Consider the following 16985-nt stretch of genomic DNA (forward strand, 5'->3'; position numbering starts at 1 on the left):
GAGTTTCATTTGTGGTGTGTCCCGTTTCAAAGAAAATCCACTTATTTGATCCCACCTCTGCTCAGCTTAGGATGATAGCCCTGTCGGGAAAACTCAGTTCTCACTTTTTGTTTGTGCAGCAGAGCATACTTTATTCTGTTAGCAGCTACACGGAGAGAGTGCACTGGACATAGGTCTCCCTTCCTAGAAAAAAAAAAAAAGACCACTTTGACACTGCTATTCATTGCAGTCCACAGTGTGTAAGAGGCACCTTGGTTGGTTCGAACTTTTAATTTCAACTAGATGTAAGTTTGAGAAAATGGAAGACAATTGGGAGAATCTCTTCCACTCACACTCATAAAACTAAACTTTAGGCTGCATTTGCAACTAAAACCTATAGCTTTTGGTTTAAAGTATTTAGAATAACAGAGAAAGGGAGGAATCTTTATTTGCCCATTTCAGTTACATAATGGTTTTACTCACTATACAAATATGATGATGAAGAATGGTCAACTAAAAAGTGATAAAATGGGCTGGTCACAGGATTACGTATGGCTTTGCAAAGGAAAAATGATAGTCAGCGCTGTCATATAATTGCATCCAATAAATGTCTTCAAGGAGTCTATAAAGGCCAATCTGCTCAGGGCAAAAATACATTTAATCTTTATAAAGGGTCATCCCATAATGGTATAACAAAAACATTCCAAGGGACCATAGGCCTAATGTGTCAGAGAAGAGTGAATTATGGCAAATTATGTAGTTCACTGTAAAAAATAGCTTAAATCTAACAAAATGGACATCTAGAGCAGCTCACCACAGACTGTTGAACAAAAGGTGTTGAACAAAATGTTGTATAGCACATGATGGTTGTAAGCACCATTTTATGGTCATACATCTCACTTGAAGCCCAATTTTTCTGCCTCAGACTTTAAAAAATATTACGTTTCTCCAAATTCATAACAGAAGAGTCTCTATTATGAAGAATGTTATCTACTAACATCTCTATATAAGAAACAGAAGTTATCTGACACTGGAGATTGCAGTGACATGGTAAATTATTACATTACTGTTTTACATCTGGTAACTTCAGATCAGATTGTAGATTTGGTCACATTGTGACCTTTTTGTTGCAACTAAGATGGGACCACCAAATAAAGTAGTATATGTGGCAATGTTTGCTCAAGACATGTCCAGGACATGGATGCAGGCAGAAAGGGGTGCTGCACTGGCAGAGTAGTGTGGGGAAGCTAGCAAAGGTAATATGTGTAATTATGAAACAAGCCTCATTGTTCTCCAACTGGTTGAATAGACCATAAAGGAAGTAAAGTACCAGTAGATCACACAATTGTTTGATATAGGCTTTACTGGTGGCCATATCTGACCAATTAAAAGTCTAATCTTTAGATACTATACTATGTGTTAATTTATATTATTACAATGTACTAATTATGTTTAAATTAATCTGGTTTCTTTTAGTACTCCCAACTCTTGCCAGACAGAATAGCTCATTGCTTACTATAAAAACAAAACCATTCTTTTGGTATGTTTAACTTGACATTGTGCAGCTGGGCTCAGTGTCTTACACTTTTCCCATAACCTGTGCTTGTTGAGTGCTTTATAAGTGTTGTAGAACATTCCATTTTTCAAATTCTTCTGAGGTAGTATGATTGTCTCCTGACACAGCCCTCAGACCAACATGCCGCCAAGTAAAGAGAAATAGGACTAAGACTTGCTGCAATGGCAGACACCCAAAAAAGTTGAGAACAGTTCTAGTAATACAGAGGATGTGGTTAATCTAAAATGTGCAAATGAAATCACAGTGAAGCAGCCCCATTGCTAAAGTCAACTATGGAACTTTACCCTTTAAAAAAAGCTATTTTAAGTAAAACATAGATGAGGTTTGGTTGTATTTAGAAAAACTGGATTGGCTTATATAAAATACAATTTTAAAAGTTCTTTTAACATATTTGTATTAATAAAAATATGCTTTTCCTTTTAAAATATATCCTTGCATATAGAGCTTGAGAGAGGTAGCTTAATTGGCAAACTGGAAGACTGAAGTCATCTGTTTGTCTACAGATTAGGTCGGGGTGGCAAACCTGACCCTGAGAAGGAGCCAGAATTTATCAATGTACATTGCCAAAGAGCCACAGTAATACATCAGCAGCACCCCCATCAGCTCCTCCACCCCACTTCCAGTGCCCACCAGCAGCCCCGCTGATCAGCGCCTCTATCTTCCTCCCCACACTTCTCAGTCAGCTGTTTCGTGGCGTGCAGGAGGCTCGGGGGGTGGGGGAGTAAGGGGGATGACTGAGGGCACAGCAAGGGAGAGGGAGGGGCAGGAAGGGATGGAGTGGGGATAGGGCTTTTGGCAGAGCCAGGGATTGAGCAGTGAGCATCCCCCAGGACATTGGAGAGTTGGCATTTGTAGCTCCAGCCCCGCCGTCGGTGCCTATACAGAGAGTCGCATATTAACTTCTGAAGAGCTGCATGTGGGTTTGGAGCCACAGGTTGGCTACCTCTGGATTAGGTATAGCAGGTGCAGAAGTAGTTCAAACTTCCCACATAGTTTTGCTCATGTGCCTCAATCCTAACCTAGAGGGATAACTTCTAGAGTGAGAGAATAAGACATTCTCCATGCCCTTTTAACCTTTGGCTGATGTAGGACTACCACTAACAGGGATCCCAAGTGTGATGGTAATTTATATGATCTAGACTTATATCCACTTGGAACTAAACTGAGATAACTCATTTCACTTGCTCTGAACAACAAAATAGCAGTGATTAACCTGAGCTCTATTTTAAACTGAAGACTTACAAGTGAGAGGCTCCATATGCCATCACTTATCCCCCAAGCCATCTTGCCTCCAATGTTATTCCTTTAAGATTAATATTTCTGAAATGGCTTGCCCATCTGAGATTGGTTTTTTTCTATTAATATGCTCCACTTAAAAAATATCATAGCTTACAATGTGCATATGCACACACATCATCTTAATAGTGTAAATCCATGCTTTTTGATAGAGTAAAAACATGCTATTAGGTGAAATGAAGAGATAATAATAATGAGGAATCTAAAATATGAACTTCCTAATACACACAGTGTTAAGAGATAATCATGGTAAAAGAAACAAGATTTCTTAATTTACTATTCTGCCAAAATGAAATCACTTTAATAAGCGTAGCCAAACACTTCTTTGAAAGTTCTGTTAAATGAATCAAAAATCTTAATTCCAGTTTAATCAAGAGAATCAAAGCACTTCATCAGAGTTCCTGCCATGCAGCAAAGTAACAACAGTAGGGTGGCATATTTGTATTTGTCTTTGAAATAAACTTTGCACCTCAGAGTCATATAAATGATTGAACCATTTTCTTTTACCAGGTCAATCACTGTCTGTGATACATGCAAGAATGACTTTTAAAAACAGGAGCATAGCACAGCTCCTTGTGCCTCAGCATGAGACTTCCATTTAGCTCACCTAATAAAGCTGCTAGATTTAGGAGCAGAAAGGTCCTGGTTTAAATTTTGGCTTGTGGCTGCAAATTGCATACACTGAAGCAGCCAGGATATAAAAAATTACGTGAACTAGCAAAATGTACATATACAATGTATTTGTCCACCAGTTCACAGACATGTTGGTCCCCATTTTTTAAACCTTTTAATACTAATGAATGTTTCCAGCCCACTATTTTCAGGTATTCCTATGCGATTGTTTTAACAGAACCCTTACCAGAGGCATTATTAACTGAGGTATGTGTAGTGTCCATGGTAACTGCAATTTTGTTTACTAATTAAAAATTACAGAATCTCTCTCTCTCTAAGCATTTCTAGTGATGCCCATCACCCATTATGGCAGAATTGAGGTGCTATAATAAAAGTATTTCTGAAGCTTGCTGGAACTGTAATTAGTCCTTTTCCCACTTCCCTTTAAACAAACAAAAAAGTTATCATACTATTTACTGTTGACACACATTTATTTAAAACAAACCATTTGAGTCAAGTGCAAGGACTCAAAAGTCTTACCTCCGATAAGTTAGAATTGTCATAGTATATTCCTTGCACTAAGTCACCAATTGCACTTGATATGAGCTCCACAACCTGGAAAACAAAACAAAAAGCCCCAAAATTATTTTTTAAATATGATCAATTACCTGATTGTCAACAGAGTGCCTAGAAGCCTTACTAACATTCCTTGCAGGATCATGGCTTCGAAAGACTTCATGGGCTACCAGAAGAGATTCTGGCAAGATTATTTTTGCCACTAATGAGAAAGAAACCAGATCCAAATCTTCATACTGGAACCTCAAGCAAAGTCCTCTCTCTTTCTATCAAAGCTTTAAGTTAATACAAATGAGAACCAAGTAATATTTATTTTCCTAAGAGTGTGAACTATAGAGTATATCCTCACAAGGATAAATCCTTGTTCATGAATATGAGACAATAATCTCATCTGGGTTTGTTGGGGTTTTTTGCTGCCAAGTAGAGATTTCACTATATACCTCACTGGGAGCTGCTAAAATTCTAATCTTCACTGATAATACAGAAAAAGTCAGAATTCATTGAAAGCTAACCTTTCAAATGTGATCATTTGGTATTTGAGTGTACTGGGAATGCTTTGTGGATGTATTTAGTGCATGGCCTAAGGGTCAGCTGTACTCAGAGAGAAACAGTCTGCAACACAGGAATGTTTAAATCAGATTTATCAATCTGTATTATCTTCAGGCTTCAGACTTTTTATTTCATTCAAGTGAAGCCTAAAAATCTGAACTTGATCCAGAATGTAAAACAAGCAGTCCATAGTCTCACTGGAACTACTGTACAATTTAGAACTGTGTGCATGAACTGTCTTAATTGGAACAAAATACTGGGATTTACTGTAAAATTAAATGCAGCCATTTCAAATGAGCACACCTTAAGGCTATCCCTTTAAGTTGTGCTCACAAAGTTTTAATTTCTTGAATGTTTAATTTCCTGCGTATGATTCTATATCTGATTCCCCTCTTTGCTTCCTAAAATTCAGTCTAGTTCTTATTGAATTAAAGGATTTTGTTTCAGCTTGTATCATTCTTGTAATTGAAGACATTAAGCTACATGATAAAGCCCCAAACAGAAATGTCAATGCTGAGGCATGCTTTGTTTGCTAATAAACACACATTCTGATGCTAGCTTTCAGTATTTGCAACAAAACTTTTTAAAACACTAGTTCTGATACATATGCCTACAGAGAGAGAGAGATAACTTTAGAAACGGTGCTCATTAGCGGCTTTTTTTTCTCCTTGTGATGCATATGGGTTAATTTGTAAGACTATAAAAACAGTCTCCTAAAAAATCAAAAAAAAAATCAAAAAAAAATCATGTTGCCATTTAGGTAACCAGATGCTTAAGAAATATTGTAGCAATATGAGCTGCAGAGGAACTGAAAGGACAATGATCCTACAGTGTTACCAGATGTGTTGAGTTATTTAAGCGGGGAACAGAGAAAATGAGGGGCTTTTTTTGAAGGTATCAGATAAACCCTATTCCCAAATCCAGGAGGATTGAGTATCGCCAATAGGTCTATGAAAGTCTGTAACCAAATGCCCAGCATCAGATTGTATTACAGTTTATACAAGCAACATCCCAAGATTCTTCTGATGGCTGAGACACATAATACAGATCAATCACTCACTAAAAAATGTTATGGTTTGTGAAACAGTCTGAGCTCATAGACCTATACTGGTAATACGAAGACGAATTTACAAAGACATTGAGTCCTACTCTAAATGTCAAAGTGATAGTATGAACTTTTAACAATGCATCTGGCTGTGGATAACCAGACCTTTTCCTCACTCCTCTGAAACTCTAAACTGAGCAGGACTAAATGAAACATTCTGTTTTGGGGTTTCTCTTCCCACCCGCCCCCAAAACACAATTCCATTAGCAAATGACAATTTTGCTGACTTAAGTGACTAAAATGATCTCCATGAAAATGTTTATGAAAATTGTGCCTAAATTTCTTGCAATTTATATTATGTATTTTTTCTGTTGATAGAATTCTAGGCGACTATATACATAAAATAGAGTTTAAACCACTACTATATATGAGGTGCAAGATATTAAATGCTAGTAATATCACAAACGCTGCCTCCTTTCATCCACACCCTGAAAGCACTCAATTTCCATATATTTTAAAAAAAAAATCCCTACAAGATCACACAGACCCTTGGCAGGGATCACAACTTTTATTTTCAAGACCAGGATGGGACATTTGTCTTTAAAAGACTGTCAGTTCATCAGATCTTAATCTGCTCTATGAAAAAGCACCTGCTGTGCAACATCAGTGGGCTGGAGCTTTGGGCTGCAGGGAAAGCCATGGAAAACAAGACCAGTTATGCTTCTAAATGTGTCCCAAATGGTTTTAAAGAAAAGAAAACACAAGCTGGGGTCAGCAGCATTTAAATGGTCAAACAAATAATATCAAGCTCCTTATACTGATTTACAAGTAGCAAGATCAACAAGTATCCCTATTTTAATGATGGGGAAATTGAGGCACAAAGAGTGAAGTGACTTTGCTCAATGCACCACCACTGCAGAGCCAGGACTAGAAGACAGTCTCCTGAGTCCCAGCCAGGTCTATCCACTAGCCCCACACTGCCTATTCCACACACTGACATCTTTTTTGAAGATCAGGGTTGATAAAAGAAAGTTGTATCTTAATTTGACTATTTAGGGGCCACACCTGACCTTTCATCTGTCTTCACTTTGATATGTTTTAGCTCCCTCTTAGCCAGGTTCCACCATGAGCAGGGTATGGGCCACTAACTCTTAATAGTTGCTCCTGCTTCAAGAGCAGCATCCACAGAGCCAAAGCAGAATGGACAGGAGAAGCAGCTGTGTAGTGTCTTGTGCCCCTCAATTATCTGAGAAGCTTGAGGAGTGCAGGGCTATGGAAGCTCTCCTCCCATTTCACCTGCATGGTGGGATGGGAAACAAGCACTTAACCTTTCCTTAACCTAATAAATCTGAGGGAGGTTGAGGAAAACTCTCCCAGTTCTAACAGTCATAGCTGGGAGAAGGAAGAAAAGAAGCATGTGTGGATCCCACTCAGAAACTAGCCAGGTCTACACTGCGACTTTAAATCTGTTTAATGGCCGATATACGATTTAACGCTGTATCCGTTCACATACGTCGTCATTAATATCGAGTAAACGCTCTTAAATCGATTTCGGAACTCTCAAATGAGAGAGTAGCGCTAAATTCGATAGCGATAACTTGGATTAGGTTCATGTGACGGAAATCGAGTTATTGGCCTCCGGCGCGCATCCAGAGTCAGCACTGATCGCTCTGGACAGCATCTGAACTCGGATGCAGCGGCAGGTAAACAGGAAAAGCCCCGCGAACTTTTGAATTACATTCCTGCTTGCCCAGCGTGGACTCTGATAGCACACTGCGATGCCAGTCTGAAATCGAAAAGAGCTCCAGCATAGACGTACGGAGATCTAGGTCTATCGCTGTATGGGAACAAATCTGTTGTAAAACGCTCCGTTACAGAACACAAAATGCCAAAGCGTTGAAAAAACTCCAGATACACAGCGCTGCGTGACAAGCGTAACGGAAGCCAGAGACTCAAATGGACGCTCATGAAGGAGGAGGGGTACTGAGGACTCCAGCTACCCACAGTTCACAGCAGTCTCTGAAAATTATTGCATTCTTGCTGAGCTCCAATGTCTGTAGGTTCAAACACAGTGTCTGGCGTGTTCAGGAACAGCTCCTCAGTTTATTTCCCCCCACCATGTGAAAAAAAAGGGAAAGATTGCTTGCTATGCGGTTTGCTCAATGCACTCCGCGAAAAAGCGCAAAGGTTGTCTGCTGCCTTCAACAAAGAGGGTGAGGCTGTACCAGCACCACCGGGAAATGTTTTCTGCCCATCAGGCACTGTGCTCTCAACACGAAGTGGAACTATGATAGCTGAGGAACAGCTACCCACAGTGCACCGCTCCTGAAATCGATGGTAGCTTTGGACCATGGACGCAAACAATCGATTTCAGGATCCCACTGTGGACGCGCTAAACCGATTTTATTAGATCTGTTTTGTAATATCGGTTTAAGCTAATTCGAAATAATCGTGCAGTGTAGACGTACCCCTAGAGTAGCAGCCTAAGATGATGATGAAAAACTCCTATCCCAAATACAGCAGTGACATCGGCAGGGTGGGAATCACTGACCAGGAAGATTTGTAATCTGTTCATAATTAAATTGGTCCTGAATTTTTTCCTTAAGAGCCCCACCAAGCTATGTGAACTCTCCTAGCAGCCCTGTGATCTGCCTCCAGAAAATAGAGGGAAACAAGAAAGTGCTTGTGTGTTCACCAAGCCTTTTCTCTGCAAATGCCCTGGTGGGTGAAAGCATGAGTCCTCATCTCCTCTCTCATCCCTGTAAGATCAAAGGGCCGCTAGGAGGAACAACAATGGGCCACTCAGGCAACAACAGGAACAGGGAGCTTAGTACTCAGTGCCCATTTCATTATAACTAGCTTGTTAAGCTCCTCCACACCCCTCTCCTCCCTATTTCCAGATATCTTTGCCATCTTTTTACTGAAGGGTGTTTTCCCAACTTCTTCCTACAGTGCTGCCAGCTTCTTCTAGTGCCCCTCCCTCACCCAGCTGTCTCTTTCAGCTTTGGATGTTTTAGAACTGTATATTTTAGAACTAAGTGGTCTCCACAAACCCCACCAAATTCTTTGGGGGGGGGGGAGAGGGGAAGCAGGAGGAAAGCTAGATTGTTCCTTCCTCCTATTCCTTCTCAGCTTCTCTCTTCTATCCGAGGACCTTTCTAAGCTTTCCCATATTTCTTTTGAGGAGGGACACAAGCAATTCTCTCTCTCCTTTGGTCAATCCCTCCTCCTTACTCTCTCTCTTTGGGCTGCTGGTCTTTCAAAGAAGCTGCTCAGATAGCAGTTGTGGCTGGTCCTACCTCCTGCTGATGACGTAAGAACACACTTGAAAAAGAGAGGAGGCGTCTACATATGAAAAGGATGGAGAGTAAGGCTATTGCTACACTAGAGAGCTTATGGCAGCCCAGCTGCATGCTGTAAGCTCTATAGCAGGGGTCGGCAACCTTTCAGAAGTGATGTGCAAAGTCTTCATTTAATCACTCTAATTTAAAGTTTAGCGTGCCAGTAATACATTTTAAAGTTTTTGGAAGGTCTCTTTTTATAAGTCTATCATATATAACAAAACTATTGTTGTATGTAAAGTAAATAAGGCTTTTAAAATGTTTAAGAGGCTTTATTTAAAATTAAATTAAAATGCAGAGCCCACCGGCCCAGTGGCCAGGACCCGGGCAGCGTGAGTGCCACTGAAAATCAGCTCGCGTGCTGCCTTCGGCACCCGTGCCATAGGTTGCCTACCCCTGCTTTATAGTGTAGCCACTCTAAGTGGATGGGAGAGAGCTCTTCTGTCGGCTTAATTAATTCACCCCCAGTGAGTGGCAATAGCTATGTCAGCAGGAGAGCTTCCCACTGACACAGTGCTATCCACATTGACACTGGTGCTTAGGCTGGTGTAATTTATGTCACTCAGGGGTGGCTTATTCAGATCCCTAAGTGACATAAGTTATACTGACATAAGTAATAGTGTAGACGTAGTCTAAGATAGTTAGGAACTTTAAATGGTCAAAATTAGAGAGAGAGACTTCAACTGATATTTGACTCAGAATTTAAACTTTTCGAAACACGGTTTTATATTTAGAAATATTTTCACATTTAAAATGTCAATGAAAACAACTTTTAAACAAATATTCCTCTGCAGTGTTCGAAACACGAACACTGCAACATTAAAAAACTGGAAGTGAAATAGGATTAACTGATTTTGACTGTTCAAAAACAAATGCAAAAAATAAATGAATAGCCTCATGTGCTAAGTAGCTGGATTTTAAAATCCTTTCCCTTTTAATTATCTGAGGTGTGGTTAGTCACACAGGTAAAGAAATGCGTCTGGCTATAACATACTGTTTTGAAGTTAACTGCTTCCCAGATTCATCATTTTACTTACTCCCCCCATGCCCCTTTTAAAAGCTGTCCCTCACTTTCAGTCCAACTACACTATGAAAAAAAAAGCATGATCTTTCTGGCAATAGTCATTAATCCTTCTTGGATATCAACAGCTTGACATGTATCCTCAGAATATTAATAATGGAACTTACTGCAGTAACGTACAAGGTGCAATGTAAACATATCACTGATAGATATTCCTCTGGGTTGCAAGAGAAGCTCTATTTAGCTACCTAAATATAAAAATAAGCTACAGCATTTAATTCTATCGTGTTTTTTTTTATTAATTTTCAAATATCTTAGGGCCTACCTATATTAGGGATTTTTGCAACAGGGGATAAGTCACACCTGTGAAAGCCCCACTTAAACACTGGTACAGTGCATCTATGCTAAGGGTTTGCACCAGCATAGCTACATTGGTGCAAAAATCCCTAATGTAGACAGTTCTTAGGCCACAGCTACACTAGGAACTTTGATTCATGCAAGTTATGCCCCCCTATAAAACTGCTGCAATTAGTATATTGCTCATGCACGTGTATACGTGGCTCCCTGCATTGGCAATGTGAATTGTCACCACAAGAATGCTGCGTCAATACAACAGTGTATATATTAAATAAGTTAGTTTTCCCAGTATGCACAATCATTCATAGTCTCGGCTCACTGTTCTTTTTGGAAATTTTGGCAATGAATCTCATGGGGGAGAAACAAGTCGTGACATGAGTCACTGGGAGCAAGGGTTCATGTTCTCATCAAATCCCGCAAAAACCACACATCACTTCTCACCGTTCCGCTATCTCCAGACAGAAGGCAGGGACACCACACAGCTATGCACTTCTTAGCATAGAATATCTGCAAAAGGCAGGCCAAAGAATCCTCCCATATTTGCAGAATAACAGGAGCAAATGCAGGATCAAGCCAACTGGGGGAAAGTGACGAAATTTCGTGCAGGAGATTATTGGCTGATGGTGATGATCACAGTGGAAAACCAGTTCAGGGTTGGTGTTTCGGAGTCCAGTCTCCGACAGATGGAGTGGCTCGTGGTCCTTGCTCCCCAGATACAATGTGAGCAATAGGTAATGGCGGACCAACACCAACCTGCACCAATTGACTGGATTAGGTCCTGCAGCCTCGCACTGATATATATTACGAGTCCAGTCTGGGAAAGCCAAGTTTCCGCATGCTTTGTTTCTTTTCGTCTATATGTGACTACTCTCACCACGAAACTAAGCTGCCCCAGGAGTGAAGTAATGGAGCTCTCCTGACTGGTAGGCATATCGTGCATGCCAGACTTTTGCGGGCACTAATAAGCCAATGGCAGGCCCCGAAAACCTTTAATTGATGCTCCAATGGCCACTTTTCCCTTCGATCTCTGTGCCCAGGTCTCTCCTCTAGCCCTCCATCAACAGGCAATTCATGAATGAGCCACGCACCCCTGACAGGCTTGAGAAGGCAATCAATTGCCTGGCCAGGATACGCTCTGTGAAAATGTTGCAGTGCCAGATTTGCTACCAGCTTCCTCGCCTAGTAGGGAATTGCATTCTTGGAGCCCAGGAAGATATCGCTGCCTGCATGTTCTGCGGGCTTGCTCAAAGTCGAGCATGCGCAAGTGTGGACTCCATTCCCGTAGGGCTGTGAAATCAGCCGCTTTCGTCCCTATCAACGTGACTGCGACTATGAGTTCCCCAGGCAATGTGGCGCGCACAATGGTAGTGATGGTCATCTCTCCCTGCCTTTGCAGCGTCGCATATTGTGTCCAGATTGGACTGCAACTAAAGCCTAGTAGGTTTGCAGAATGAATATGATCAGCATCGCGACGACGGATGCCTATTTCGATCACTAGCAACTGGCCACGTGCAGAGTACATCAAAAGAATAGAGCTACTTTTCATATGACTACACAAGCACTAAGTGCGACACCAGAGACGCTTCACCGACATCGGAGTTGGCTGGTCCGGGAAGGCACATGACACTCGCATCTTTAAGAACATGGAACTGTTCAGAAAGCTGCAAGCAGGCCATTCTTTCCCAACTGCTGGATTACTACTGGTGATGTTGAAATGCCTGTAGTGATTCTGGGGGACCCAGCCTACCCTTACTCCCCTGGCTCATGAAGCTGTATACCAGCCACCTTGACAGCACCAAGGAAAGATTCAACTACCAGCTCAGCAGGTGCAGAACGACAGTTGAATGTGCTTCTGGTAGAGTGAAGAAGCCTTGGTGTTGTTTACTCACAAGAGCAGATCTCAGTGGATCTCAGTGAGAAAAATATCCCAAATGGCTATAGCTTCCGGTTGTGTCCTGCATAATATCTGTGAGGCAAAGGAGGAAAAGCTGCCACCACAGTGGAGGGCAGAGATGGAGTGTCTGTCTGCTGAGTTCAAATGGCGAGAAACAAAGGCTATTAGAAGAGCTCACCATGGAGCTATGCAACTGGGGGAGGCCTTGAAAGAGCACTTAGAACAGTTAGGTACAGTAATGTGGAGGGGTGGACTGTGCTCTATCTGGTCCTAATTTTGGGACTGTTAGGAATTGTGTGGTACTTGCTGTACATTTATAATTATTACATGTGTTTGTGACTAATCCTGAGTTCTGCTGCCCTGTAAAACAAGTAGTGGGTGCTTCAGGAGTGCTACACATTCTGCTGCATATGTTGTGAAATAATAAAGATTAATTATTTACCAAAAATAAGTAACCATTGCAAAAATATGCAATTAAATACAACAAAACTTCTGAAATAAATTAACAGAACAGAACTGAACACGGGGAAAGAAAAATCACCAGATTTCTTTTGGTCCAGTCCTCCAATTTCATGTCCATTTCAGTTCATTTTGGCTACACGTACAGCAGCCCTGGCTCTCAAAGGTCAGTGTATGCAAAACTGGTTCTCTATATTGTCTCCCAGTATAGAATGGTAGGGCGAGGGATGTGGCCACAATGCCATGTGGAATGCTGAAGGGTGTAAGGAGGTACTAAAATGGAGTTCTCCATTGACTGCAAAGAATGCCAAGCCCATGATTATTGAACCTGTAGGTCAACAAGAGTCCGCAGCATTTGTATTTGCTGCTAGAGATGCCCTATTATGTCCTGATGCATCTTCCTCTCCGACTCCTGGGCCTTTCTCCTGTCCGCTCTTTCCCTATCCATAATGTCTGCATTATTCATCCTCTAGGTCCTCTGTTCATGGTCCAATGCAGCACTGGCTTGCAGGATCTCTCTGAACAGATCCATCTGTGTCCTCTTCTTTCTCCTTCTTATTATGGTCTGGCATTCCACCGGTGTTGAGGGGGGAGCTCTCAAGACTACTGTGATGCTAGCAGACAAGGTGTCAGCTCCTGCCAAGGTCCCCATGTCTCAGTTGAACACTGACAGATGCATAGCTCGAATCTGTCTGGCTCATTTGAAAGTTAAGATTGATAAAAATAAGTATTAGAATTATAAGAAAGCATTCAGATCATATTGAATGCTTGTGAGTTGCTGCATGCATTAATCTTGTAATATCTGTGTTCCATATTATATGCAATTGTGTTGTAACTGTGTCAGTCCCAGGATATTGGAGACAAACGGTGGGTGAGGTAATACCTTTTATTGGACCAGCTTCTGTGCCGAATAGAGGGGAATAATCACTTCCCCTGATCTGCTGGTAATATTCTTACTAATACAGCCCAATATGCCTTTAGCCTTCTTGGCAACAAGGGCACACTGTTGACTCATATCTAGCTTGTAATCCCCAGATCCATTTCTGCAGAACTGCTGCTTAGCCAGTTGGTTTCCAGTCTGTAGCAGTGCATGGGATTCTTCCATCCTAAGTGCAAGACTTTGCACTTGTCCTTGTTGAACCTCAGATTTCTTTTGGCCCAGTCCTCCAATTTGTCTAGGTCATTCTGGACCCTATCCCTACCTTAAAGTGTATCTACCTCTCCCCCTAGCTTAGTGTCATCCGCAAACTTGCTGAGGGTGCAATCCATCCCATCATCCAAATCATTAATGAAGATGTTGAACAAAACCAGCCCCAGGACCGACCCCAGGGGCACTCTGCTTCACACCAACTGCCAACTAGACACCAAGCCATTGCTCACTACCTGTTGAGCTCAACAATCTAGCTAGCTTTCTATCCACCTTACAGTTCATTCATCCAATGCATACTTTTTTAACTTGCTGGCAAGAATACTGTGGGAGACTGTATCAAAAGCTTTGCTAAAGTCAAGGTGAATCACATCCACTGCTTTCCCCATATCCACAGAGCCAGTTATCTCATCATAGAAGGCAAACAGGTTGGTCAGGCATGACTTGCCCTTGGTGAATCCACGTAGACTGTTCCTGATCACCTTTCTCTCCATCAAGTGCTTCAAAATGGATTCCTTGAGGACCTGCTCCATGATTTTTCCAGGGACCAAGGTGAGACTGACCAGTCCCCGGATTCGCCTTCTTCACTTTTTAAAAGATGGGTGCTATATTTGCCTTTTTCCAACCATCCAGGACCTCCCCCAATTGCCAAGAGTTTTCAAAGATAATGGCCAGTGGTTCTGCAATCACATCACCCAACTCTCTCAGAACCCTTGGATGCATTAGATCCGGCCACATGGACTCATAGTTGGGGATTGGTCCTGCTTTGAGCAGGGGCTTGGATTAGATGACCTCCTGTGGTCCCTTCCAACCCTGATATTCTATGACTTGTGCATGTCCAACTTTTTTAAATATTCCTTAACCTGCTCTTTAACCACAGAGGGCTGCTCACCTCATCCCCATACGCTGCTGCCCAGAGCAGCAGTCTGGAAGCTGATCTTGTCTGTGCAGACCAAGGCCAAAAAAAAAATAAAAAAAAAAATTGAGTACTTCAACTTTTTCCATATCATCTGTCACTAGGTTGCTTCTCCCATTCAGTAAGGTATTGCAGAGCACCTCCATGAAAATTTTATGAAGATTTCTCAGGAAGATTCAAGAAACATCCCTATGTACATGCACTGCTCTGGATGGCCACCCTGGCTAACTCTACAAGTGAATGAAAAGCAGATGACAACTCTAGCTCTGTTTGTGGTACCGCTACTTCTATCAGTACAAGAGCATTAATGAAAAGTTGATATCTGGGTCCTGCTACGTTGGGGTTGGGTGCCAGCTGTACATTTAAATATTGCACTGGGAAATCCATTAACACTCTTACCTGAGATTCCTTTCCCGGCATAATGCTGGTGCCCTAGGCGACTGCCTAAGTCGCCTAAATGAAAGCACCGGCCCTGGGGTAGACACATGCACAACTTACATCAATCTAACTGTAGTGTAGGCCAGGCCTTAGTCATTTTCCTCAGTGATAAGCAAATGCAGGACTACAGACTCTCCATCCCCCACCCCATAGGGCTCCCTCAGCAGTGGAAACTAATGTACTAACATATTTGCAGATCTCATACAGCAGACCCTTGCAATGGGCCATTCAACCAGCTAATGGTAAATGGGACTACAGTTAGCAATCATGAAGTAGTGCATGACCCCTTCAGCCTGATCCTTTTGGAAGGGATAACTATATTTCAGTGCTCATCTTACTGAGAAATAAAGTGGTGAATGAAAAGGTTCCACAATTACAGGGCCCCAAGCTACTCAGCTGCAGGAAATTCAAACGGTGCAAGAGAAGGAAAAGGAAATACTCACAAAAATACCTCCCACCCGACTATTTACATTCAGGCAGACATGAAACTAGGCTATGATGTTCACAAATTGATTTGTGGATTAAATCAGTCAAAGCTGGTCAGCCCTGAGCTGACACAGATGATATCTCTAAGTGGTGTTAACTTTTCTGTGTAGACTTGCCTGTATCAATAAATGTGATTCAGGAGTACTGTCATTTAGCATCTGACAGATGGAATCGACTAAACAGAGCTGCAGATGTTTGTTAAACTAGCAAATCAGCAGCCCACTTTAATGTACCATGAGTAGCAGTGATCAGATCCCTGACTAAAAATGAAATGCTGATAAATCACAAAACACAAATATTAAGTATCAGCTGAAGTCAAACCATTAACGCCCCAGCCTCCATGTAAATCAGGTAGATGCCAAAAGTGTCAGACCTTATTTATTAAAAAAAATTAAACATTTATGTTGTTCTAAACATTTACTGTAGTTGTTTTCTCTCTACACCACAGTATATCATTACATATGAAGCCATTCCCAGTTTATAGGTCCCTTCCCTAAAAATACAAACCCAGCAAAGGTTATTTTTAAGACTAGTTTTACTACAACGCAGGAAGACAGGATATGCAATCTATCACTCTATTTAGCAGGCACACACATCTTAATCTTTCCTAGTAGTATTAGCAGCTGTTTGAGAAGGACCACAGCTGACTGTGCATACATACATCTGCAATACTGACAGCATTAATCGCACACAGATTTATTAGTCTTTTTCTGCAATACAAAAAAGCAGGGCTACAATGCAGTAGGCAAAGGTAAAATACTCTCTAGGGACAAGTTAGTTTCAGTGTACATACTGGGTGGGAGGAAATCTGCTCCCTTATAAGAATAACCAGGTCCTTGCAGGGGGAGAAGCGAGGAGCTAAGCCATCCAGAAAGAAATCTTTTTTTATGTTTAAAAAAAGGATTCATTTGTGCTGTAATTCATTTTAAATTACAAAAATATAATTTAACTTTTCACCATTTATGCTTTGTTTATTTTTTACATTTCATTCACAAAAACTTGGACTTGATCAATTCTAATTCTAGTTCTCGTACACAATGCTATACTGTTTGTGATTATACTATTCTACAACAATGTTACAGTAGAAACAGAACAGGTTCTCTCTACTACTGAACGCAGGCTCACTGTGCCCTCTATAGCTATGGTTGCTTAAGGATTTTCCTTTTTAAAGAATTTTTTTTTTCAAAGTTACTCAATTTTTTTAAATTTTTACCTTTCTGGGTGAACTTTCCAGGTGTTCCACTACTTTAGACAATGAAATTGTTTTGGGAAAATTGTTCTTCAAGAAAAAAA

At 41.2% G+C, this 16985-nt stretch overlaps 1 protein-coding gene across 5 annotated transcripts in view; it reads right to left on the bottom strand.

Annotated features, from left to right (window-relative positions):
* The window catches only part of PDSS2 (decaprenyl diphosphate synthase subunit 2), a 211467-nt gene that overhangs the window by 54628 nt on the left and 139854 nt on the right, over positions 1-16985 (bottom strand). For all 5 annotated transcript variants that reach the window (XR_012655520.1, XM_075063862.1, XM_075063861.1 and 2 more), the window contains one exon: positions 4004-4078. Coding sequence is in view for 4 of the 5 variants with exons in the window: in XM_075063862.1 (XP_074919963.1) it covers positions 4004-4078 (75 nt within the window). In the remaining variant the exon portion in view is untranslated. The remainder of the gene's footprint in view (positions 1-4003; positions 4079-16985) is intronic.

Source organism: Chelonoidis abingdonii, chromosome 3, assembly GCF_003597395.2.
Source record: "Chelonoidis abingdonii isolate Lonesome George chromosome 3, CheloAbing_2.0, whole genome shotgun sequence".
NCBI classification, from domain to species: Eukaryota; Metazoa; Chordata; order Testudines; family Testudinidae; genus Chelonoidis; species Chelonoidis abingdonii.